Genomic DNA, 26,259 nt, shown 5'->3' with positions numbered 1-26,259 from the left:
AACTCCTGCCATTTGGAATAGTAACTGGAAGAAGCTACTAGATGCCTCCCTACCACATTAAACCTTAGTAAGTGAAGGTTATCTTAATCACTGTGGGGAAACCGTTTTCTCATATGAACAGATTTCTTTTGTCTGCACCACACTACTGTTGACAATAACTGTTTTTTGTATGGATAGCTGAATTTGAAGGAAACCGTCAACTTTTACATTTTCATAGCAATAGTTAGGGATACACTGTCAATGGGAAAATCACACTTCTGCCTGGAACATAATACACCTATTTGACAGAGATAACTTTGACAACTTGAAAAACCCAGTGATGAGGCAGAGTCCATAGCATGTATGTACGAGAAGAAACTAGAAAATGAAATTGGGAGGGACTCTTAACAAAGGCATGTAGTGATAGGTTGAGGGGGAGTAGCTTTAAACTAGAAGAGGGGAGATTTAGATTAGATATTAAGAAAAATTCTTTCCTGTGAAGGTGGTGAGACACTGAACAGGTTGCCCAGAGAGGCTGTGGCTGCCGCATCCCTGGAAGTGTTCAAGGCCAGGTTGGATGGGGCTTTGAGCAACCTCATCTAGTGGAAGGTTTCCCTGCCCGTGGCATGGGGCCTGGAACCAGATGATCTTTAAGGTCTCTTCCAACCCAAACCATTCTATGAAAAAATGTGAACTTCTTCAGTCCCCTTCTTCTGCCGCATTTGCTTCACCGGTACTATTTCTGTTTTGCTGAACTTGAAAACAGAAAATACAAGATTAAAAAGTCGCAGAACAGCACATACTGTTTAACGAAAATCTGTTGCAAACAGAGTTTATTTAGAAGATTACATACATTTTTCATTCAAATTGCCTTTATTCCTGTCTTATGTGGCTGCATTGAAGACTTAAAGTCATCTTTGTGCTAAACAGTGGCTGTTTGTTCTGTGCACACTCACCGGAGATATATTGTGTTTTCTGGGGGAAATTTAATTTGTTCTTGTAAAAATCTTAAGGATAACATTAAATAAAGATGTGTTGGTTTTTTTTTGTTTGCTTGTTTTGTTGGTTTTTTTTTTTGTTGTAATGAATGTGAATGGGGAAAAAGAGGGACAGATCTGTGTATACCTCATAGTTTAAAGTGTGCCAGCGCTCTCCTACATCTTTTTCCCCAGGGCTATAAAGTTTTAGTAGCACTTAGCAAAATGTTCAAAGTAAATATGTGCCAATATGATTTTAAGGACAGCAGAAGGCATTTTGAAGTAGTGACTCACACAGAGTGTTAATAAATACAACTGCACTCAAATTGCTCAAAGCTGCCTTTGTTACACTGCTAAGATTAGAGTTGCTTCTGAAATGCCAATTCAAGATTAAATTGTCTTCAAACTTGCCCATCTGTAAACAGCTGTCTAATGTAGGTAAGAATCTTCCATTAGGTCAGATTGGCTAATTCTCTGACGGTTTTTTGGCAGAAGGGGTCCCAAGACTTAAAAATCCTGGCGAAGTTTGTGAAGTTTTCCATTTTTCTGTCACTAGGAGTAGTTTAGAAATGGATTGTGAGGGAGTTCTGGGTGAAAAAAGCAACAATGTTAGTTGTGCTTCACAAAGTGTTCATGGGGTGGAGAGAAGCTTGTTTCATTTGTTGATGGCCTGGAAGCTCTCTCCTAGCTGATGGGGTGGAGCAAAGACCTGTGCACTTGTTCTTGTCCTGCTTTGAATTTCCTGGGCTGGTTAAGATGTGAGGGGCAATGGGATGGTGGTAGGAGTCTGCTGTCAATGTCAAGATCAGCTTTGGTCTAGAAGTCCTTTATATTGCTAGAGAAAGAGATACTACCAGGAGATACATCTCTATGGGAAAATTTTATTTCTCGGAGACGGTACTATTAATAATGATAGGAAGGATATTTCTGGATGTTGTAGTCAGCATATTTCTTCTCCTAATAGCTATTGAATGAAAAGATTGCTGTGTTTCAGGCTTAGCTTTGCTATGTAGGAATGACCTTGTGGAAGAGCTGACTTAAGAAAACAGTCCTGGAACAAATGCTTACCACTTAATCCATTTCAAATAGCAAGTTGAACAAAATACAGTCAGAAATTAAGGAAACTGATTAACTAAACTAAAGAGATGAGGAGAGCCATAATAATAAACAACAAACAAAAAAAACAAAACCAAAATAACAAAGTCCCTAAAGTGTCAGCACCACAGATAAAATGTTTTATTGGAAATGCAAATGTAAGATTAAATGCTTCAGAATAAAGGGTAAGCAGAGATCCCACAAAGAAAGCTGTGGCTTGGAGGTTAAATGCTTCTGTGAAAACTGTCATAAGTCAAGCTGAGCTCTTTACAGAGGAAATTAATGCAAATAGAAGATGTTCTTCAGACATAGAAACAAGCACTGAAATGAAGCTATGATGTATTGAAAGTGTATTATGCCTAAAAATGATCTAGATATGATCTTAAAACTAGAAATTCAAAACTATGTTTTCTACCTCCACTTTCAATAAAGTAATTACATTGGATGTGCTATGTTAAAAGTAAGATAATTTGTGTGAGGGCTTGAAAAATAGAATCTATGATTTAAGAATAAAACCTAGGTGTCTGGTCTTCCTTGATCCTGAGAACCATGTGATAGCCTTCCTTAAATAACAGTGAGAATGGCACAATGCCACAAGTCCTTGTATGTTTCCTCCCCCTAGCTGTATTAATTGTTCTTGTAAAATGTATTACTTTTTGCAAGTCTTGCATTGGCTGTGTCATTAGACATCATCTCAAAATATTATGGGGGACTGACACATAAAATTTAAAGTCTGATCTCAAGCGTTTGATTGATTGGTCATTTCAGAGCTGCTCACATAGGACTGGAGAGTAAGGCATTTACTTTTTGCTGTTCAAAAGAAGCAAGAATGTGACTCTGCACCTATAGACTGATTATTCTGATGTCTGTTCTGTAAAAGACTTTATCACAAGGAAGTCATTATTAAAGACAAGAGATAATGATGAATGGAAGATGAGAGGAAAATGAAGCATAATTTTACAATAGCCAGAAAGTGACAGAATAATTTTATGGTGCTCTTTGATTGATGTTGCATTTCTGAAAAGTGTGTTTTTGGGGGGTTTTAACTGTTGTTTTTGCTTGTTTGTTCTTTTCTGAAAACAAGCCTTGTAGAATATATCAGGTGTTACATTTTTGGTGGCGAAAGGGAAGTGTTTATACTATTGCAAAAAGCACTGGTACAGTTTGGATGGATGTATGACTGTTTCCACTGCCCCACATTCAAGATAAGTAACTTGATGTCTGGAGGAATTGTAAGAAAATATTTAAAGAAATAGTGGTACTATCATTTTGAGTATTTGAAGAGAATAACTTTGGTTAGCCTAGTGAAAGGAAAGATGAGAAGGGTTTGATTGTTGTCAACTAATGTATTAAGGGAACAGATGGAAAAGAAAGTTCTTTCCTTTAAAGCACAGCAATGACAATAAATTAATTATAAACTAGGCATAAATAAACTTGGGTTAGGAGGTTTTTTCTGTGGGAGCAGGGTGTTTCTCCAACAACCTTAGTCAGATGATGCTCACTTTCCTCCTGTGTTCTAAAGTGTTGTCTGGAATAGGAAATCCCAGTTCTGCCCAGGACTTGTGGGGTCTACAAGAAGTGTTCCTTTTCTTGGAAGAACCATTTTAGTTAACAAGATTTGCATTGAGGAATTTGTGGTGGTTTCTGTGTGTAAGGACTATTAACATTGTGTATATCTGTTCAAAGGCTCGTATTCCACTCTGAATAAGTGAAATATAGAGCCTTGAGTATCCAAGGAGACAAAATGCTCTGTAGGACATAAAAACTGAAACAGTTATGAGATATTTTCAGCTCTAGACTTTTTTGCTGAATGGAATCTTTTATGATGGGGACAGATCACTTTAAAGACATAAAATCCTCCGCACCAATTGGTCTTCTGGGCTTTAAAGTGTGTTAATATCATGAAGTCAGGAAATGTGGAACTTAAGCAAACAAAGATTGGTAGTCAAATGCATTAGGAAAACAAAGATTGAGCTTTAGTGTCACTGGGGCAGAAAAGTAGCTCATAGCTTTAGTGCGATGATTTAATCCACTTCCATTTTCCCACTTTACTTTCTTTACCACTTGTAGTTACTGTTAATTTTTTTTTTTATATAATTTATTTAAAGGTTTCTGCTGAGTGGAAAAAATGTCACTTGGCCATCCCTTCCCCTCTGGTGAGGAACGAGATGGCATTTTTGTCCTCATGTGTATGGGGGCAAAGCAGAGTTTGGCTCTCGCAGAGGGACAGAGAAAAGCCCTGGGAAGCACAAGCAATCCAGTCCATCAAATATGTGAGGGCTCTTTTTTTTTTTTTTTTGGGTGGGCTTTCCTTTTTTTTTTTTTTTTTTGAGACAGAAGCTATGCAGCCTTAAAAGGACTTGTTTAAATTTTTGTGTGTGTGCCGAATATGTCAAGTTTGTATTGAGCCAGGGATTCTCGCCTCCTTTTAAAGTGAAAATTTTAGAGTACTTTACATAATGTTTCTCACCAAAATGCAGATTCTTTCTCTTGCTACAAGTAGAATCACAAACCTGAATTTAGTGAGAAGCAGTGTGTGGACTGTTTTCATAATTTGTTGTTTCATAATGTCTAAAATGGGTTGGGAGGCCAGGATCTGCTGGCTTCTAACAACCTTGACATAGTACACTGAAAAGGAACCCCTCTCCTCCCCCTCCCCCTGCAAACCTAAACAAGTCCTTTTAAGGCTATATGAGAAGGGTGCCTGATAGCTCAGGATATAGGTGCTATATAAGTCCTTCAATAAGTGAATTAAGTAATAGAAGAAGGATTAGAGTGAAATGGAAATGAGAAAAAGCAGCAGAAATGCAACGCTCCATAGAAATTAACTGGTGATTTGGTGCATTTCATGTCTTCTTTGCCTTAAAAGTAGTTCAGATGGTTGGGGAGTGTGTGGTGAATTCTTATATAAACTTAGCCATGCTAGGATCTCAAAGAAAGATCTGAAGAGTGGCTTACAAACACTCAGTAACTGACTTCCATGAATTGCTAAAGAATGGAGGCTTTTTGGATTTCAGTGTTTATGGTTTGCTATGGGGAACTGAGTGATAGAGTGCTCATTTGCCTGTCTTTTTCAGAGTGTTTCCTTCTCTTATGCTTATTTACAGCAAGCAAATCCTGAGGGCCTTTGAATAACATGAAAAATAGGGTTGCTGCTTTAGGATGACTTCAGGCTTTCCTGTGTGCATTATATGTCTGGCTTTTCCCATTTCAAGGTCTTGTGATTAGGTTCCACACTGTAATTCGTCAATTTATTTGAGCCACATTCTATAACACACACTGCACCTAACTTTCCTCCCACCAGGCACCATGCTTTGCTTCGCTGTTCTAAACTTTAATAATTTAGGTATTAGCGTGGGTTCTATGAAGTATCACTTAGATTAGTGAAACATTAAAATCATTCCTGTAAGTCAAATCCCTTAATGCATCTTCTCATCTTTGAAACTCCTCTGGAATGGCCTTGGCTTAGCCAAGGCTCTTCTCTAGCATTGGTAACAAGCTGGGAGCTGTGATCTGGCTATGAATAAATGTAATGCAGTAAAGTCTATCCTGATAAAATTTTTGGCATTACTCCTGTTTGTTATAGGTGGAATTTTTAAAACATATTTGGTTTCTGTGTGGCTTGTAGCATAGCTCTGCAGGACTCTGATCCTAATCCCTTTAACATGAATGGGAGTTGTTTCTTCCCTCACTGGAGTCAGTTGAAAAAGTCCTTAGTCTCCTTCTCTTTTTCCTGCCCCCCAGATATTACTGGTATGTCAGACACTCCAGCACTGCTTAAGCATTCTTGGGTATCTGTCTCATTTTATCTCTGGAAATGGCTTTATTAGACTTTGAATAGTGACTCTTTAACTGGACATTGACTTCATTTCTAATCATTGTGACATAGAAGCCAGAACAACCTTTGCGACTTTATTGGACTCCTCAGTATTTTATTAGTAATAATTACTAACATGCGACACCATCTTACAGACAATACAAGATGCAGCTAAATCCATTTGTGAATAAATGCTTGCCAGAAGTGATGAGTTCCTCCTGTTTACCGGTGTTAGTAAGGAACACTGGGCTGGTTGAAGGAATAAAGACTCATGCTATCTTTTTCGTGCTGTCCTCTTTGTAACACTGAGTAGACTTCCGCAAGTGATGCTGTTTTGACATCAGTGAAGTCCTATGTCATGGAGTATGCAGTTAACTGGTTCTGCACATTCAAATCCCTCTCTGGGGGAAAACATGTTAAGGAGACTCTGAGTTGGGGACAGAAATTTTGTAAAAAAGCTCCCTGGAAAGAGGGCACGAGACTTGATTAAGGCAGTGCTCTTCCCAGACAAGTCTTGGCATCACACAGATGCCAGTATTTGTAGGTTTTGAATGGAGCTGCCCATCAGTAACCTTGAGTCCAAAGTGAAGATACCACTCTGCTCCAGAGGAATTTTAAGGCAGTGAGATGAATGAAAGCTCTTCAAAGGAAGAAGTGGTCTGGCTTATCTTTATTGTTTTTTGACTTTAGAAAACATCATGTTTTATTTTGACAATTGCTTTCTTTGATTTGCAGTAAAAGACCAGACTGTTTCCTTGGATTCCTTCCCTAGCTACACAGTTTCGGGCAACTTCACATTCAGATTTGGATCTAAATTCTTTGAGCCAGCCTCATCATTGGCATGATAAAGTAAAATAAAATCTGTGTGATGGATTTCTTTTAAACAGAAAGGTTTATCAGCTTATTAATTTATTGGGTAGTTTGGTAATGAGTTACTCGGGCAAATGTTTTTGTTATATTCTTTCTTAGTTAATCTTTTGTTTGTCCCCTAAAGGAGAGCTCTTGCTTTTGGCAGCAATTTTTATTGGCCACATTTAGATGTAGCATAAGTGTGAAGCCAGCATGCTTTCTTATGCTGTATAATGAAAAAGCGCGTGCTATCATTTTTGAATTATGAAGAAATTTGTTTTCATAATAACTTTGAATATTTTTTAGGTGCAGTTATGTGTCACAATTGGTACTTTTTTTTTCAACAAGGTAGTAATTATCATGTTACTCTTTAAAAATCAATGACTGACAGTGTAGGTTTGGAGAAAACAGCATGATGTACTAATTTGTTTTTCTAAATGATATTTTGCTGCTTATTTTCTCAGCTGGTCGGTAAACTACTGTAGATAAAAGTTTGTTTGTCTAACAGAAGAAGTTTTATGAGTTTAAAACAGTTTTTCCTTCCTCTGGAAAGGGTGGAGAATGAAAATAATAACTCACTTGAGTCTACTGATAAACTTCAATGAATGGCACTGTCAGCTTAAAACTTGTATTTCTCCGTATGCATTTGTGCTAGTTTTGCAAGTACTTTTTAATATGATTTGTATCAGGGAAAGATTAGAAGTTATCTTGGTTTGTTTTTGACTCTTTATTTTTTACAGAATTAGAGAATAGTTAAGATTGGAAGAGCAGTTATGGAGATCATCAAGTCCAACCCCTTGCTCAGAGCAGGATCAGCTACAGCAGGTTGCTCAGGGCTGTGTCCAGATGTTTTTTGGTTATCTCCAGAGGTGGAGGCTACACAGACTGCCTGGCAACCTGTTCCAGTGTTTGACCACCCTCACAGTAAAATTTTTTCTTATGTTTAAGTGGAGTTCCAGTTCATCTCTTGTCCTGTCACTGGGCACCCACAGAGAAGAATCTGTTTTTCCTCCCCCCACCAGGTATTCCTACAGGTTGATAAGAGCCCCCTTAAGGCTTTTAATCTCCATCTGTCTCAGCCTTCCCTTGTATGAGAGGCATTCCCATCCCTTAATCGTCTTTGTGGCCCTTTGCTGGGGAACTTGCTCCAGGAAGTCTCTGTCTCTGATTTACTGGGGAGCCCAGAACTAGACCCCTTAGTCCAGGTGTGTCTCACCCAGGCTGAGTAGAGGGGAAGGATCGTCTCCCTTGGCTTTCTGCTGGCACTTTGCCTGATGCAGTTTAAGAAGCTGTTAGTCTTTGCTGTGAGGGCACATTGCTGGCTCAAGTTCAGCTTGTTGTCCACCAGAACCAGGACCTTTTCTTCAAAGTTGTTTTCCAGCCTGGCAGCTCTTGTGTGTTTGTGTACTGGATAGTTCTTGCATTATGCCCTAGTCTGCCATGATGTGGGCCTAATGGGCAACCTAGTCATTCAGTTTGTGAATCTGTGCAGCATTCTCATGCTGTCCTATAGCCAGCTAGTAGTAACTCATATGGCATTTGACATCTTTATCTGGTTTATGAGCCTCATGACTACTTGACATGACTGCAGTGATCTTCTATGAAACATGGTCTCTGGGTTGAAATCAGTACTGTGTGCTCAGTTTGTGCATGCAATGAACACAAGAATACACAAGCTTGGCTCTGCACTGGGCTGTCTCTATTCTTGGTACTGTAGTGTCTTGCCTCACACCAAAAAGTGAGCTGGTATCCAGAAGGCTTTGACACAAGAAGTGGTCTTGTTTTCAAAAGCCAGTGTAGATCTGTTGTTATTACATAACAATTTCATTGAATGGCTTTTAGGTGTAAGTCTTCTTTTAGTGTGGAACTTTCACTTATATTACAGGGGAAAAAAAACACAACAATCCCAAAACCAAACCCAAACCACAAACTTGCTTGTAAACCAACAATATTTAGTAAGATTCAGGAGCAGATGTGGTACCTGTAACTACTTTTAGCTTCCTATTTAAGTTGTGCTGGATTTCAGCTCAACACCCTGTGTTTTCATGTTTATGAAATAAAGAAAGCTGGAAAGATCTATGCACATTTCAGGGCCAAGAAGTTTTGCATAGACATAAAAGATGTTGCAAAAATATTCTTAGAAGGTGTAAAACAACTCTCCTCACGCTCTGCATCTTCTTTGGTAAAGAGCCCAGCCCTGTGAGAAGGCATCACTGATGACATTCATGTTAGGGAAGAGAATGAGATTTGTTCGCTTAAAAAAATTATCTGAAGAATCGTTGTCATACTAAAGTTTTACATGTAATAAGAATATCTTTTTATATTGACCTCACTGAGCACCATGATGATATCCAGCCGTGGTGGCCCTGTGATTGTAGGCTGGGAAGGTTGTGCCTTCCTGGTAAGAAGAGGGGTTAGCATGACAGTTGAGTATCACGCAGAGAAGCTTGTGGGGGAGTTGTGCATGCACAGTGCATTTGGCTGTTGATATCACAGAATCACAGAATCCTAAGGGTTGGAAGGGACCTCAAAAGATCATCTAGTCCAACCCTCCTGCAAGAGCAGGGTAACCCGGAGTACATCACACAGGAACTTGTCCAGGCGGGCCTTGAGTATCTCCAACGTAGGAGACTCCACAACCCCCCTGGGCAACCTGTTCCAGTGCTCTGTCACTCTCACAGTAAAGAAATTTTTCCTGATGTTCACATGGAACCTCCTATGCTCCAGTTTACACCCATTGCCCCTTGTCCTGTCACTGGACATCACTGAAAAAAACCTAGCTCCATCATCCTGACACTCACCCTTTACATATTTGTAAACATTGATGAGGTCACCCCTCAGTCTCCTCTTCTCGAAGCTAAAGAGTCCCAGCTCCCTCAGCCTCTCCTCATAAGAGAGATGTTCCATTCCCTTAATCATCTTTGTAGCTCTGTGCTGGACTCTTTCAAGCAATTCCCTGTCCTTCTTGAACTGTGGGGCCCAGAACTGGACACAATAATCCAGATGCAGCCTCACCAAGGCAGAGTAGAGGGGGAGGAGAACCTCTCTTGACCTACTAACCACCCCCTTTCTAATGCACCCCAGGATGCCATTGGCCTTCTTGGCCACAAGGGTACGTTGCTGCCTCATGGTCATCCTCCTATCCACCAGGACCCCCAGGTCCCTTTCCCCTTCACTACTGTCCAGCAGGTCAGCCCCCAACCTGTACTGGTACATGGGGTTGTTCTTCCCCAGATGCAAGACTCTACACTTGCCCTTGTTGAATTTCATCAAGTTTCTCCCCGCCCAACTCTCCAGCCTGTCCAGGTCTTGCTGAATGGCAACACAGCCTTCTGGTGTGTCAGCCACTCCTCCCAGTTTAGAGTCATCAGCAAACTTGCTGAGGGTACATTCAGTTCCCTCATCCAGGTTGTTGATGAAAATATTAAACAGCACTGGTCCCAGCACCGACCCCTGAGGGACTCCACTAGTCACAGACCTCCAGCTAGATTCTGCCCCGTTGACCACAACTCTGCCTTCTTCCTTCCAACCAGTTCTTGATCCACCTCACTACCTGATCATCAAGCCCACACTTCCTTAGCTTATCTATGAGGATGCTGTGGGAGACAGTGTCAAAATGCCTTTCATCCCATTGCCTTGTCTGGCAGAGGTCCAGTGCCAAGGGAGAGTCCTGTCCTCGCTCTGTAATTCCTCCTCCAGACAGCCTCCCAGCCAGAAGACACTCTTGTCTCTTTCAGCTGTATTATCTTCCTGGACGTGATGGATGCACGAACAGAGCAGCTGTGTTGGAAATGTGTGTTGCTTAATCATCTTTTAAAGCAGTTCTCGATGACCTGGTTCTCTTCAGGCCCCCCAGTCTCCTCCCATCCTAGCTGGGGTTGTGTACGTGCGAGAGTTTAGGGAGCTGGAACATGTGGAGTCTGCTATAGTTGGCCAGAGATGAGGGGAGGGATGCGTAGTTTTCCAAGTAGGTAGAAGGAGATAGCACCATGCAGGGGTTGGAGGTGAGAGGGCTGACTTGCCGGTATATGGGATTTAGAGGAAAAAGTAGAGTTAGGCCAAGAAAATGGCCTTCTAGCGATATGGCCTAGATAGCAGTATGTAGGGGCAAATGTAAAACAAGACCCGAGAAGAGAGAGAAGGGCAAAAGGATGTGGTCAATCTGAAACTGTTCCACTTGCTCAAGAGAAACAAAGGTGACTTCTTTTGGTCCAGTTTGAGGAAAGCTGAGGCATGACCACAAGCTTATTTAGGCCAGTGATGTCAGAAGTGCTTGTAAATCATTTGTTTTCTGCCTGACTTCTAGGATGTTCTACATGCAAGTTGCTCTGTAACTTTAAAAATGAGAGAAAAATGTGAAAATTTGGCTGTGCGCTTGTAGTGGAGTTTTCACAAGCAGGAAAACAGAAAGCATTTGCTCTAATAAAACCTGCATCTTCTCAGAGCAACTTCTATAACGGCGGTGCACTCAATTGCCCAGTTGTGTTCCATGTGAATGTGACATTCAAAATGTTTTCAAGAGCCACTGGCTTGGAATTCTCACTTAGCTTTTGGTGGTGGGGACACGCAGCTGCAGAGGCCTCTGCCTTTGTGCTGCCAGGTGGGGTGGCTGCAGGGTGTCTCCAGCTCATTCTGAGCTTTGCTTTTCAAGGAGTTTTTTTTATGCTTGTCAATTATTGATTGCTTGTATGGGAAGGTAACAGTAATTCACGCAGGCGTATATGGCTGAAAAGATAGAGCTGTGGATTGAAGAGGTAAGATTTATTCAAAGACAGGACCCTGCTCTCATTCCCACAATACACATATTCAAGGAGATAGGGTTATGTTAAATAGCTTGGCACCAGGAAATAAAAAGCTCTTTTAGATTCTGTCTCCGGAGAGAGTTCATAAAGCGTCTGGGGAACCTCTTGTCTTTCAGGTACTCAGACCTTTGCAGAGTTGAACACTTGGAAATCCCCTTTAATTTTGTTTCTTTCACATCTAGTTGCCAAGTTGCCTAATACCTCCTCAACAGGGACAACCAAGAGCTAGTTAGCACGTGTGGAAATATGTATTTGAAAATAAATGATAGTTTTGTTGTTTAATGTTCTTCTAGGGCTTGTAGCTTTTTTTTTTTTTTTTTTTTAATTTTAAGAGAATGACTGTGAGCATGGCAGCAGCAGCCTTCTGTGCTTCTGTCAGAATATTTCCATCAGTGCATTACATTTGCTGACATGCTGTATAACTTGAAACCTCAAGTTAAGGAAGAATCCTAGAACAAAAATGGTTAAACATCCTTAGTTGCTCTGAAGTACCTACAGTTTGGTTCTGTTGCATTATTTATGAGAAGAATATTTATTATTTTAGTCATCTCCATAAGAAAAAAAAAAACAAAGATTGTGCAAGGTTAAAATAATAAAAAGGCTTTTTGAGAGGTTTGATATACTCTGTCTCAGATGGAAGATTATTTTATCGTATGGATATGTTCTGCTGCATTTGCTGCTACTTACAATGTAAAAAGGCTGGCTGTCTCTTGCGATGCACTTACATTTCGCTGACTGTGTAAAGCAGCTCACAGTGGTAGAAGATGTATGCTCTGAAGGTCCCTGGTGTAAGTGACAGCAAAGCTAAACTCTCTTTCCTAAACTTTCTTTCCTGAAGAGTTTACATTTCTCAAATTTAATCAAGTTACATGAAAATAAATATTAGTTTGATGCATATTGGCTATTAAATTAGTATGTCCATTGCAAATGCTCTTACTCCATGATATGTGAGAAGTGGCTTGTTCTTTTGTTGCTAAAAGTTGTCCCAACTCATATTCATTATGGGGTTGCAGTGGCTTTTTGGCTGTAATCTTGCCACAGAGTTCACTCCGGGGCAATGCTGCAGCAGCTGCCTGATCTACCTGTGTTTCAAGCTGAGAAGGAACCAGACAACTAATGAATGCTATTTGAGTAGGAAGAATAAAAGTTGGGGAAGCAATGTAATAGTAGAATTGAGAGGTTAATGTTCCAAAGTTACTGTCCTTTTTTGTTAATACATTGCCAGGATCTAGTGTGAGCCTAAAGGAAGTAAGGAAGAAGACGCATTGAAGAGAGTACAGAAGTTCATGAGGAGGAAATGAGGAAAGGAGAATGTAGAGTCCATCCAGGCAGATTAGATGGATTAGAAAAAAAGTATTTTTGGGGAAGGGACAAGATCAATGAGGAGCAGGTCAAATGACTCCTCAGAGATCCCTGAGTAAGTGGTAGAGCAAGTGGGTAACTCTTTGTTAGGTGACTGGGAGACTTTGTAGATCAAGAAGTCTATATTGAATGAAAGACATGAGCAATGATTAACTACAGTGATAAAGGATGTGGGTTATATTGTTCGTCTTTATCTATCATGAAAGTAGTTACATGGGCAGTTTGGGAGCATCAGCGTTAAAAATCAAGATAAAATGCTGTGTGACTGAATTCGATGTTTGTAGTCCCACTGACTTCAGTAGAATATTTATACTGTTAGATTTTCAGTATCTTACTAACTAAATTGAAAGATACTTGAAGAGCTCTTTTCAAAAGTCTGCATTTTAAGACCAGGAGCTGTATAAGGATTACTTCTTTAGCATTTAGAATTCCAAGCATTCTAGTTCATTGCTTAAAGCAGGGACGAAATAAACCCAAGATTTTAATTATTCTATGGAGAATAATGGCATTTTGACAAATCTTAAATTATAGCTGTCCTACCTTTCAATCTGTTGTACTACTTTAAGTTGGGGTGGAATCTCCCATCCCAGGGCCAGTGTAGCATGTCAAGAGAACTGTCTTTTACTGACTTCTGTAGCACATTATTTCACTTTTCAGTAGTTTGAGTTTCCCTATTTTTCTATTGAGTCAGAGAATGTCTGGCATTATCCTTATTTATTTCAGTTATTAAAGATCAACAGCTTGCTTTATTACTGTTTTTCTAGATGATGCATGTGAGTAACTCTGAGTGATGCCTTTCTAATACGGTTGAGATGCTCTAAAGAATTAGAACATCAGTCACTCCAAGCTAAACAAAAATCTTCCATTTCTGCCCTGCTGGGTTCAGTTTAACTAGGTTTAAGATTCCTATTGCTGGACAATATCTTTCCAGTGAAATGCTTTAGTGAGCCTTTCAGACTTACTGATGAAATGAATACATTGCTTTACGAAGTTTTCTATAAACTTTCCCCAAGTTCACATCAATGTGCTATATATTTGAGAAGTTATTAAATATGTGTTCACATGTATGCAGATCAGGATAGTTAGTGGTGTATAGATAAAATAAAAAAGTGAATGGCAAATGAATACATCTGGGTGCCTACTTGGCCTTCCTCTTTGGCAGAATTATTGAGGACCTGGTGACAGGAAGGGGAAGGAAGTTATTGAAGTTGGTAACTTCAGAAGAACATAAAAGAAACCTTCCTGTGTTGCATTCTCTCTTGAAATAAATGTTGTAGTCTTTCATTTACACATACATAACTTAAAGTCTGTAATCATACATTTTCTGAAAGCATTAATTTTTAAAATCACCTTCAAAACTCATCAGTCTAATGTAGTTGAGATATTACAATTCTTTTTCTTCATACTATCTCACTTTCTTCTTTGTAACCTATTGACAGATTAAAATAAACACTTAGATAGTAAAAAGCCTTTTTTCTTTATTCTCTGCCCCCCCCCCCCCCAGCTTCTGATAGGTCATGGCTTGAAGACACTTTGTTCTTCTGTGCCAAACTTAACAGCAACAAAAAATACCAACCCTAACAACAAAAAACCCAAACATGTTTAAGGATTCTGTAAACCACAGTGAGATTCAAGAGATAAATGGGGAAATCCATTAATAACCGAAATTCCATTCCCTTGTCTTGCACCACTTACTGTAGTGTAAGAAGTGGAAAACCTCCTGAGTTCCAAGGAAAAAAATCATTGAAACAGCAGGATTGCATGTTTTATGGTAGTATTACTTGAGCTTACTTTGCCTCTACTTTTATATTACAAATTTTTAGTTTAGCTGTGAAGTGGGGCAACTGACATAGCATGCAAGATAGGAGAGAGAAGGAAAACATGAAGAATATTTTATATCCTTGTACATAATCTCTGTTCCAGTGGGATATAATAAAATACTTAATAAAGGAAGGTGGAAGGAAGTTAGAAACACAACTCATAATAGGAGCACTTGGTTTTAAAAACTTAAAATACTTGCTCTATATAATTTGCTTTCCTTGGTTGCCAATACAATTATTTGCAGTAATCTCAGTCCTTTCTCAATTCATTATGTTGAGAATATGCAATAACTAAAGGACCTAAGCTGATACAGAAAAACTATTCAGACTGTACTAGTAATTTTCATTCAGGGACACAGTAAAAAAAAAATGCATTTGAATTGTAAGTGGTTCCCATGTGTATAAATAAAAAATAGAGAAAAATAATTCTGAATTCAACTTTCATGTCATGTTAATAAAAAACAAACTCGGCTGAGCTGAGGAACTGTATTGAGAAATACTTTTAAGATTAATAAATAGCAATCTGTTGCTTACCGTAAGGATTTTGTGTAGTTTAATTGCTTCATATCATAGAATGGTTTGGGTTGGAAAGGACCTTAAGATTATCTAGTTCCAATCACCCTGCTCTAGGCAGGGATACCTTCCACTAGACAAGGTTATCAAAGGCCTGTCTAGCCTGGCCTTGAACACTGCCAGGGATGGAGCATTTACCACTTCTTTGGGCAGCCTGTTCCAGTGCCTCACAACCCTCACAGTAAAGAACTTCTTCCTTACATCCAGCCTGAACTTCCCCTGTTTAAGTTTGAACCCCTTACCCCTTGTCCTATCATTACAGTCCCTGATGAAGAGTCTCTGCTGTCTTGTAGGCCCCCTTCAGATACTGGAAGGCCGCTATGAGGTCTTCATGCAGCCTTCTCTTCTCCAGGCTGAACAGCCCCAACTTTCTCAGCCTATCTTCATACAGGAGGTGCTCGAGACCCCTTATTATCGTTGTGGACCTCCTCTGGACTTGATCCAACAGCTCCATGTTCTCCTTATATTGATTCCTTCTTGTTTTGCAAATGGTTAAGCTTCAGGGATATTTTACCTGCTCTTACAGGAGACATTTTTGAGTCTTCTGCCTGCTGTCCTGTATGTTTTATGAAGACTCTAAACCAGCTTTCAGTGCTGAGTTGCTTATCCTGCCGATCCTGTCTTTAAATCCACCTGGAGCCTCCTGTGAGACCTGGGGGATGTGGATGCAAGGCAGTGATGCTGGGGAACATCTTGTCCCCCAGGCAGGCAACCTAAGCACCCAGCCGTGGCATAAGCTGCCTCCTGCTCCCTGTTCTATGTGTTATGTCTTCCATGTTGGCACTCATATCCCAAGGAAGGTGAGTGGGCTGTGAGCTAGTGTTATACAAGCCTGTCCTGGATGATGAGTGTAGTCATTTAGCACTCTGAAGTAACATAATCTGGACATGCACATCTGCTGCTTCTTAGGGGCTGGTTTAAGCAGTGGCTTACTTGGTGATTATGAAACTGGCTGGTCGTAACTCCCCTTAATACTTGTGTTTCCCAGTGGGATGTTCTTCCTTCTGTTGCAGGTGTTGAGAGTTTAAGAATGAAGCTTCAGGAATGATGGTCCCTTCTGCAAACCTGACGCTTGCAATGTATTTTTTCCTAGCTGGTAGCTACATTGACTTTTAGGAAGGTGAATGAGAACCACATCAGCTTCTGGCAGAGCCAGGTGTTCCCTGGAAGAAGGTGACAGTAGGCTCGGGCGCAAGAAACAGTGATGGTTCAGGTACTGCAGTTGGCTTTCTGACTTCTGTCACTCCTCCAGCTCACCAAGAGTATTTCCTATTCTTCATTGCTGGATGGTATTTCTTTTTTTTTTATGCTTGTCACCACCTAAAGTGGTATGTAAAATGTATATATAGCTCTTAAGTCGATAAACATACATTGCTACGGCTTTATTGTCATCTCTTCTACTTTGCTGCTGCTTGTGGTTCTAAGACACCTTTACCAAGGACTATTATAATAAATTATAAATTGTTAACTGTTTAGGAATGTTCTGACTCAAGCTTATTAAGCATGTGAAGGCTAGTTTAATTTTTCTTGGTAAATGGTAACTCTTTTCCTTATTAGTCTGTGACACTGAACAGCAGAAGGGTCTGCAAACAGATTCATCAGGGTGAAAGTAGGAAAACCAGCACTGCTGAGGCTCCTCTGCTCCCTTCTGTGTGGGAAAGATGATATTTTCTAACCAGATAGTGGGAATGTTTTCTTCTGCAGGCCTGAGTCACTTGTGAGGAATGCTGAGATTAATGTACAAGATTAATCTGCTCACTGCTGCTTTCTCCATTGCAAACATGAAAGTTTTCTTGTCTTGGAAATTTTCTCTTGTTTCCAGCAAAACTTCAGGTACTCTGAGCATTTTTACTAAAGATTCAAACCCACTGTTGCTCTGTAAAATCTGTCTTTGCCTTTTAGTGACTGTGAGCACAGAAGTTAATGCATGTCTCTTTCAGACTTGGCTTTTTTAGAGTACAGCAATTTATCTTTCTGTTTGCTCCTGGTGCATTTTGTGCTCTGCTGTCATATACAGAAAACCTTCTCTTTTCCCAGAGCTGTGAACAGTTTTTACTTATCAGAGCTCTCTAGATATACAGTATCAATTAAATTCAATTTTGTCCATTTTCAACGTTATAGATCATGTATAATTAATATTATCTTTTCTTAAATGGAATGTATGTTTAGTACTAGATTTACTAAAAGAGATTGTGCCTCACTGTCATATTTATTAGTTAAGCGTTAAGAATTGTTGACAGAATTGGTCATAAGTACTAAAACTAAAATAAGAATTAAAGGGTGCCCCCAGATTGCTTCAGAGCAAACACTGTTGTCTGTATGTTGAATCTCATCAAAGGCTCATGGCTGACAGTTGGTCAGCTTTTAATGCACCTGGTTTCACTGTGATGTGTATCGCACAAATGTTGGTACTGAATTTGAGCAAAAAGACTTAAGACTCTGCCTGAAATGGGTAAACTACCTGTTGAAGTAATTTCAGCAAAAGTAGTAATACAAAAATGAGTTAATGTTCCTATGGCCAATGCATATTAATTTATATCTGTTTACTATTTAACACATGTAGTTGAAAGGCATTGTAAGTGAAAGGAAAGCAAATGGCTTTTTCTCTGTAGCCTGTAAATAACACTTTCTGTGTACTATCCCTGAAGGAGCAGGGACAAGGCTCCAGGTATCTTCCTTTGCACTTTGGTCCGGGCATTAGTTTCCAGCACTCACTTGTAACAGCTTTGTCCTGTTCTAACCACTGTTGCTGCTTTTAAGGCTGTGGGGGAAATGCCTGGCTTTCCTCCTAACTACCTTGTGTCCCAGGGCTGCTGTGCAAAGAGTGGGAGAGAAGGTGATGCAGAGGTGACTGCACTGGCTCTGGGCCAGCCAGTGTCTGTCTGTCTCTTATTTGGCTAAAAGGAAAGCAGTCTGGAGAGCTAGGAGGAAGGAAAAAAAGAAGATGCTTCAAATGAACACGTGTGTAACTTGGTGTGGTTGTGTGCGTATCCCACTGCTGTGCAAAATGTGTCTGTGTGCTTGCTAACACCTGTTGGTTGCATTCTCTTTTGATGCTCATGTGGCTGGAGAAGTAATTACTCCAATCAAGATGACCCAAAAAATAAATGAACACGTGTAAAATCCTACTCCACTGATGTCATTGAAATTTCTGCCACGTTCTTCATGTCTGCTCAGGGCTCCTATAGTATTAAGGGGCAGAGATTATCTTGCAGTAAGTGCCCTATTGTGTGCTCTTTGGTGGAATCCTGGTTCTCCACTGTGACAAGTAGGTCTGGGGAGAAGGGGAGTAACATTAAAACTCCTAAAAGTTTGTAATTTCATTGAATCAATGAGAAGGCCTAATTAGTTATTGAAAAGATAATTAAAACTTGACAGGCTGCTAAGTTTTGATTATGACATTATTCTTTTCCAATAGTGCTTTTTAAAAAAATATTATTTGTTACTTTTGGACCTTTTTTCTTTTCTGCCTTCCTCCATCTCATTGCTTGTTTCAGTTCTCATTTTCTAATGCCTTGAATTTTTCTTTCTGTTTTTGACACTCTATTTTGTTTTGCAGTCTCCTCATTTATATTTTCTGCTTTTCTTCCATACCTTTCCTACTGTGACTCTGTTGGTTTCCTACTCAGTCTCATATTTAATACTTGTTAGCTTTCCATGAATTGTTCCTTTCAGGTATTCAACACTTGCTTCTACAATTCTTCATGATCCTTCTGTTTCCTTCTTGTTATACCAGAATCAAGACCGGTCATTATTCCTATTTATGGATGTAATTTTTGAGACTCCTGCATCTTGAAGTAGAAACAAAGGCAAGCATGTATTTTGGTGTGCATAAGAAAGATAGAAATGAATTGTACGTATAAAAGATAAAATTTTCCTGTTGGCTCCAAGAGAATCAGATTTCATTTGAGTTCTCTGTTTAAATAACCTTGTTACTTGTGCTTATCCATATTCAGATCATCCCATTTCTATTTTTGCCATATTAATATTTTGAAAAAGTCCAGATAACATGGGTGAAAATTGCCATTTAGTCTAAATGGGAGGGAAATTGGTCTTAGTAAAACTAATTGAAAATATCTGAAGCACCACACAAATCTGAGCAAGCCAACATGTGAGATTAAACTTGAGAGGAAACAGATTGAACCACAAACTGCAAAGGACTTCCTGAGAATCTGAGGCCTGTTCAAAGACATTTGTTTTATTTATAGTGTATGTTACCTCAGTATGTTTCTAAACAGACACAAAAGAGGAATCAGAGTCATAAGATTACAGAAATGTACTTGAAGTTTAGCATGAAATGCTGCGTACTGTGTTCCAGCCTATCTCAAAAGAGTTGCTGTAAAGCATCTGGAGAAGAGAAAGCATTTAGCCCTAGATCTCAAATGGTGCATTCATACTTGTGCGGTGAGCAGCAGGGTGTGGTCTATGTCTGAAATTGGTGGTGGATTTCTGTTCCTGCCTCTACATATGGTTCCTTTCTCATCTTTTCCTTGGGGCTAAATTAAAATAGGGAGGGAAGAGTCTAGCTGTAAAGTCATGACAGACTTTTGAAATACGTGGCTTTTTCTGAAGGGGAAACTACTGCCTTGAATGTCTGCTTAGACTTACTATGGAATGGAAAGGAAGAAGCAGGTGTCGCAATGCAGACCTGCTAGTGTGCCAGACAGGGCTGCACAAGACCCAGAAAACTCACATTCACTATTCTCCAGTGTGGCCTACCAGAAGGCTCATTCTCCAGTTTGCTGGAAAAGCTACAAGCTACTTACTAAGTTAGCTTAAGATCAGGGATCTCTTATCTTATACCTCCACTGGTTGATAATGGAGGTTATTTTTTGTGTTTGGTTTTGTGGTGTTTGGATTTTTTTGCCTCCTTCTTTCTTCTTCTCCCTCCCACTCCTCCTCTTCCCCCAAGCAGATATTCCCACTAAGCAGAACATGAAGCAGATATTCCCATATCTGCTTCGTGTTCTGGCCATGTTCTAGCGTCTAAATAGGCACGGACTATTTTCTGATGAAAGCTGTGGTGAGCACTCTGTCCTGGAAGCATATGGCCTTTTAGATATACCTCTGGGAGACCACCATCTGAAATTTTCACCTTCTCAGTCACTGCTGTGTGGACGTTGGGATGGTGTGGTGGCGTGGAGGTACGGAGGATTGACTGGAATGACATTTCATTGATCATATCAGAAGGACTGTAGATGCCTGTGCAGTTTCCCTGGCCTAAATTTAAACACCTATGTGCAGTCCCTGTTAAGCAGCTAATACAAAGTTTAAATCTTGGTCTTCCCATGTGTAAATTGGGGTGACTGGGAGCTAGATATGTCACTACAAATGTAGATCGGTCCCTTCTGCAGCTCTATGGTTTCAATATGCTGTATATGTTTCTGCAAACTTAGCTTACAAACAAATCATAGTGGATTTGTCCTTACTAGTAACAAGTCTCAAAGTATTATTCTCCCTTGGTTTCTACTACTCAGCAGAGAAGAGAGTAGAGATTTTAATTTTTAAAATAAAATCAAGCATAGTCATCCTTTATGGTCTCAAAATCTAGCAAGAAGCAAAGTTTTACCTTTTTCTGATATTCTCTTAATGTTATCTTAAGGAATATCAAGCTGATATTCCTTAGACTGAACTTTTCTACTTCTTGAAGTCCTGCACTCTTTTATACACTGAAGTACAAAAACATGGCATTGAGAGCATCGGTAGCAATTGGGACCACTTCCGTCACCTGTCTTACTTGTTACTTACTACATAAGTAGTCCACATCATTTTTACCCAGAGGAACTGGTCTTACTCTTCAGTGTCTTCTGCAACTTACGATGTCTCTAACCCCTCCAATGAAGTGCTGCTTTTTGAGTATGTCAGAAGACTGCTAAAAATACTGTGAAAAGACCAGTCACCAAAAATCAAAATGTTTCTGTCTTTCTCTATTTACTAAGTACTGATTGAATCTGCAAAATAAATACCTTCAGAAACCACCTAAGAAAAGTTGTGGGCCTGAATCAAGCTCTGCTTAGCCCTTGTGGAAAGACTTTCCTTCTGTCAATCCTTTTTGCCAGTTAAGCCATTAGTAGAAAAACTTCAATAAACGAGGAGTGAAAGCCAACGAAATGAGAGTGGTCCCGCTCCTGCTGACATTTGTTGAAACATTGATGTGAGTTTCCTTTAGGGCAAGGTTGTCTTCCTGTGCAGGTACAACAGGGAGAGAAGGTATGGAATCTATACTAGGATTCTGTAGCAGCTCCACCCTGCTGGGTAGTTTCCACTTTTCTTGCTAGCTAATTTAATTTACTGACATTACTAGAGACCCTTTAAATGCGGTATCATGGTCAGTTTGGGATTCTACTTTCTGATTTTTTATTTTCTTGAATGGTGTACAGGGTGACCCAAGTGTATCAGAAGTGAATAGTGGTTTGTGGTACCTCAACGTTTGGATGACCAACTCAAGACACTGATTATTTTTTTTAGGTTGTTTTTTTTCTTTTTTTCCAAAGGATGCGGGCTCACCAGCAATTTGCCTTCACAAAATGAGTCATTGTAGCCTAATTCTGAGGCAGCATGTTTATGCAAAAAGCCATAGTCCATATCACAGAGGGCAAGATGGTCACTTTGCGCATTCCTGGAGGCTGTTAAGATTTGGGACAGGGAACACCAGAAGTAGCACAGATGATCTATCCAAAGCAGCAAGCTCTTTTGTTATGTGAGGAACTAGAACAGACTGATGCTTTGAAGTCATACAAATGTGTTCTCTAGAGGTGTAGAAATGCTTGAAATGTAGCAGATCCCAGTGTTTGACCAGGACTCTTATGTTTATGCATCTGTCCGGAAGGAAATTTAACTGATATGCCCTTACATTTGCAAAACATAAGTAAGATGTACTTAGCTACCACTGTAAATAATAATACTTTTAATATCCATGTTGGGTATTCTTTAACATTCACTGAGGAGCTAAATTTACATCCTGCCAGTTTTGTATGTCAGATGTTGCTACTTACTAAAATTGTTTGTCAGATGAGTGTTGATTTGAACAGAGCAAATCTCTTGCTCAGAGTAGCCTTGCTCTTGCTAAAGCTGTGCCTTAGGTTCAGGAAACACACTATAATTAAATGCCAATACAAATTGCTAACTTGGCAATAGCTCAAGCACTTTATTGCAATGAAGCCTTGATTTCTTTTATGCCAAGGTAATGTCAGAGCAACATTTGATTTATCCTGAATTTACAGGACTGTGACAGGTCATATTCTAGTTCCTGGGCATTAAAATAGTTCTCTAAAACATAGGGTGAATGCAGTTCAGTTTTATAATTATACTGTTGGTTTTATGGTTAATAGTATATTCTTCATATGTAATTTTGAGTGTAGTCCTGTGGGAGCTGGATAATTAGTCTTACATAAAGCTAAAAACATTAGGCAAAAAGCCTGACTCCACCTCTAGGAAGAGCACAGAGCGCTGTTGCATACGTAGGGTGAATGGTGAAATTCCATGCTTTGTAGATTCAGCAGGATGTATATATTTACAAATGTGACTTTTTCTTTTTTTTAAATACGAAAACCTCTAGTTCTCAAGCTACATATCAGAGATGGTAGGATTTTTATTTTTTTTTTTTTTTTTTTTTCCTCTTAGTCAACCCCCTTTGCTGACAACATTTAGCTGTAGTCTGGAATCTAAACAGTGCTCTTTGGATTTTTGTGCTTGGCTTTAGTATTATGGAATAAAAGCTCACAGTGCTCCCTCCCAGGGAGAAGCAAACAGAAGATGCAATATTTCAAACCGCAGTGTAATTTGGTTACTGAAAATTCTGATGTGCATCTGCTTGGTTAAGCAATAAGGATGTTTATTCTAATGGATAAACCAGGTGGTAAATGAAGTGAATGTCTTGTATACAAAAATCTTTACACCAATACTTACTCATTTTAGAATAAAGGAAATGCTCATTACTCAGCTGTTTGTTCTTCCAGAACATTCACCAGCACTTCTCTGTAAGAGTTCAGTGCTAGAAACAATAAATTTCTATTCATCAGTTCCATTGTGCAAAATTGTACAGATATGATAGTTAATATGATAGTGCTGAGCAATTTGCTTCTCATTTGCTTAACTGAGGATGGAATTCAAGCTTCGTGTTATGAGTGCCTTTCAATCTGGTGTATATATGATTAATGCTGGTGAGTCACTTCTGATGAGAATTTTAGCTTTCTCACACGACAAGATAGGGAGACTTTCTGCTCCTCCCATCACCAGTTTAAAAGCACTGCAAAAGACAGAAAGGAGGAGGTAATTTTTCGTGTTTTCAGAATTGCACCCTATTAAAGGACGTGAGGAGTAGCCAGCCTGCTGGCATTTGCTGCATGGGTCACTGCAAAACAACCACGACAGCTGAGTGGGATATAAGTGTAAGGAGGTTGTTACCTGCTTGAGAACCCATCCATTCTCACTGTTTATTTAAATACAGAATTTAGATGGGAAAACTAGTCCAGAAGAAACGGGGAAGAATGATTTGGGAAGGAAATATTTCCAAAGGTGCAGGAAGGCAAATAATGAGGTGAATCCTGCAGGGGTTCATCATAGGAACCAGTGGAGTTCTGGAGACCTGTTTATCCCTGCCAGAATTAAGGTGGTGAAAAAAGAAATATTTTATGTACATAGGCTAGCTCAAAAGCTTGTTGTAGCTGCATATGAAATAATGTAGGCATGTCTATGGAACTTCCCTGTAATTTTAGAAAATATTTGTTCTCTGTTCATGCGTGTGTGTCTCTGCATAAAGAATATAATGTATAATTTGATTATGAGATTCATCAAATAGGGCAGAATGGCTTTAGTATTGAGGAAGTTTAAAAGGCAGCAGGTCACATGCCTAATACTTGGGAATGCCTAAGCATGTAACTCTATGAGAAGGCCTCAATAGTACCTTACAGTGTTTAAGCAGACTGATGAGTTAATAACTACTGATTGGAACAGGGCTTAGGCACCTGACTTGCTTCTATTCTAGAAAGCCCTGCTAGACCTCTATGTATAGTTTTAATCTTCTAAGTAATGTTAAGATATGGCCTGATATTTAAATTTATATGCTTCACTTAAAAATTCCAGTCTGTCCCACATCACTTATGACACTGAGTACAGACCTGAGTTAGTACCTTGTGGTTTCTAGCTTCTGTGTCCATCTTGTATATTTAGTTAAGCTGCAGCTGTAAGATAGGACAGGGCAAGATCACTTGAGGCTAACCTCTGCTACTGTAGGCAACTATCATAATGATTCTTCACAGTATCACAGTATGCTAGAGATTGGAAGGGACCTCAAAAGATCATTTAGTCCAATCCCCCTGCTGGAGCAGGAACACCTAGATAAGGTTACACAGGAATGTGTCCAGGCGAGTTTTGAATGTCTCCAGGGAAGGAGACTCCACAACCTCCCTGGGCAGCCTGTTCCAGTGTTCCGTCACCCTCACTGAGAAGAAGTTTCTTCTCAAGTTTAAGTGGAGCCTCTTGTGTTCCAGTGTGTACCCATTACCCCTTGTCCTATCATTGTTTGCCACTGAGTAGAGCCTGGCTCCATCCTCCTGACACTCCCCCTTTATATATTCATATACACTAATAAGGTCACCCCTCAGTCTCCTCTTCTCCAAACTATAGAGACCCAGCTCCCTCAGTCTTTCCTCATAAGGGAGATGCTCCACTCCCTTAATCATCTTTGCTGCCCTGCACTGGACTCTCTCCAGCAGGTCCCTGTCCTTCTTGAACTGAGGGGCCCAGAACTGGACACAATATTCCAGATGGGGTCTCACCAGGGCAGAGTAGAGGGGAAGGAGGACCTCTCTCGACCTACTAACCACTCCCGTTCTAATACACCCCAGGATGCCATTGGCCTTCTTGGCCACAAGGGCACAGTGTTGGCTCATGGTCATCCTGTCGTCCACTAGGACCCCCAGGTCCCTCTCCCCTACACTGCTCTCTAACAGGTCGTTCCCCAACCTATACTGGAACCTGGGGTTGTTCCTGCCCAGATGCAGGACTCTACACTTTCCCTTGTTATATTCTTGCCATTATTGTAGTGATACTCACTATAGATAACATTACTGACTGTCTGGAGTGACCTTTAGGAATTTAGTCCTGTATCTTCTGTCTAATACCTTTTGGATCAGTGTGTACTTCAAAACTGACTCAGCAGAAAGCATATGGCTACAGTGAGTATAAATGCTGATTACCATGACATTAGTAATGGTGCTGCTGGTTTGCATTCACATTGTTGTTGGATTTATATGTCTAATTCTTCCTATTACAGAGGAAAAAATGTCATTCAATTTGTATTGATAGCAGGTTGGGGAAAAAAAAAAAAACAACACCCAGGAAGGGGGGTGGGGAGGGGAAATATTGTCTAAAGCACATGGTGCCAACACTTGAAAAGGTGACTTCCATAAAAAGAAAAGATTTGAGGATGGTTCTGTAATTTATTGTGTCAGAGATTGACTCCTTCCCTCCTCTGTTCCTCACAGCTCTTGGAGCGATGTTTGCTTTTCAGAAGTATAATGACATGCTCTGAGTGCCTGAAAAAGCTTGTTTCTGCTGTAGGCTGAGAGCAGAGAGAGGATGAATGCTTTGGTAGTGTACGGCTAATGTGCTGATCTGAACACCAAGGGAGTAAACAGGTCTTTACAAAGAAAAAAATGAAAAGATTTTATAACCTCTTCATTAGTTCTAATGTGTGTTTTCAGTAGTATCTGTAGTAATTTTTTTTCTTTTATGAAGAAATCTGTATCTTCTGTATGCTTTTCTCTGTTGGTCTTCATAATCAATTTTTCATTGAAAATTTCCTGCTACAGACAGATGATGTTCAGGTTGAGGTCCTGGCTGCTATTAAGTAAACGCTAAATACTAAGCAAGCATACTGGTGGGTGTTTGCACTTATTCATCAAGCGAGGATAAACTGTTAGCAAACCTGCAAAGAATTGCTAAATATTCTGTAAGGCTGCCATCTCTGTGTTCAGACAGTA

The 26,259-nt window shown here is 39.8% G+C and overlaps 1 protein-coding gene across 3 annotated transcripts in view; it reads left to right on the top strand.

The window, feature by feature from the left end:
• Positions 1–26,259, top strand: part of ARHGAP6 (Rho GTPase activating protein 6) — a 324,930-nt gene that overhangs the window by 180,824 nt on the left and 117,847 nt on the right. The window contains exon 1 of one of the 3 annotated variants that reach the window (XM_062603832.1): positions 23,534–23,664. The exons of the other annotated variants lie outside the window; for them this stretch is intronic. Coding sequence (XP_062459816.1) covers positions 23,620–23,664 — 45 coding nt within the window. The 5' untranslated portion in view covers positions 23,534–23,619. Of the gene's footprint in view, positions 1–23,533; positions 23,665–26,259 lie in introns of those variants that run through there. 3 annotated transcript variants of the gene reach the window in all.

Source organism: Pezoporus occidentalis, unplaced genomic scaffold, assembly GCF_034315485.1.
Source record: "Pezoporus occidentalis ecotype Australia unplaced genomic scaffold, CSIRO_AGI_Poc_V1 ctg81, whole genome shotgun sequence".
Lineage (NCBI taxonomy): Eukaryota > Metazoa > Chordata > Aves > Psittaciformes > Psittacidae > Pezoporus > Pezoporus occidentalis.
This window is presented reverse-complemented; position numbering and strand designations above follow the sequence as displayed.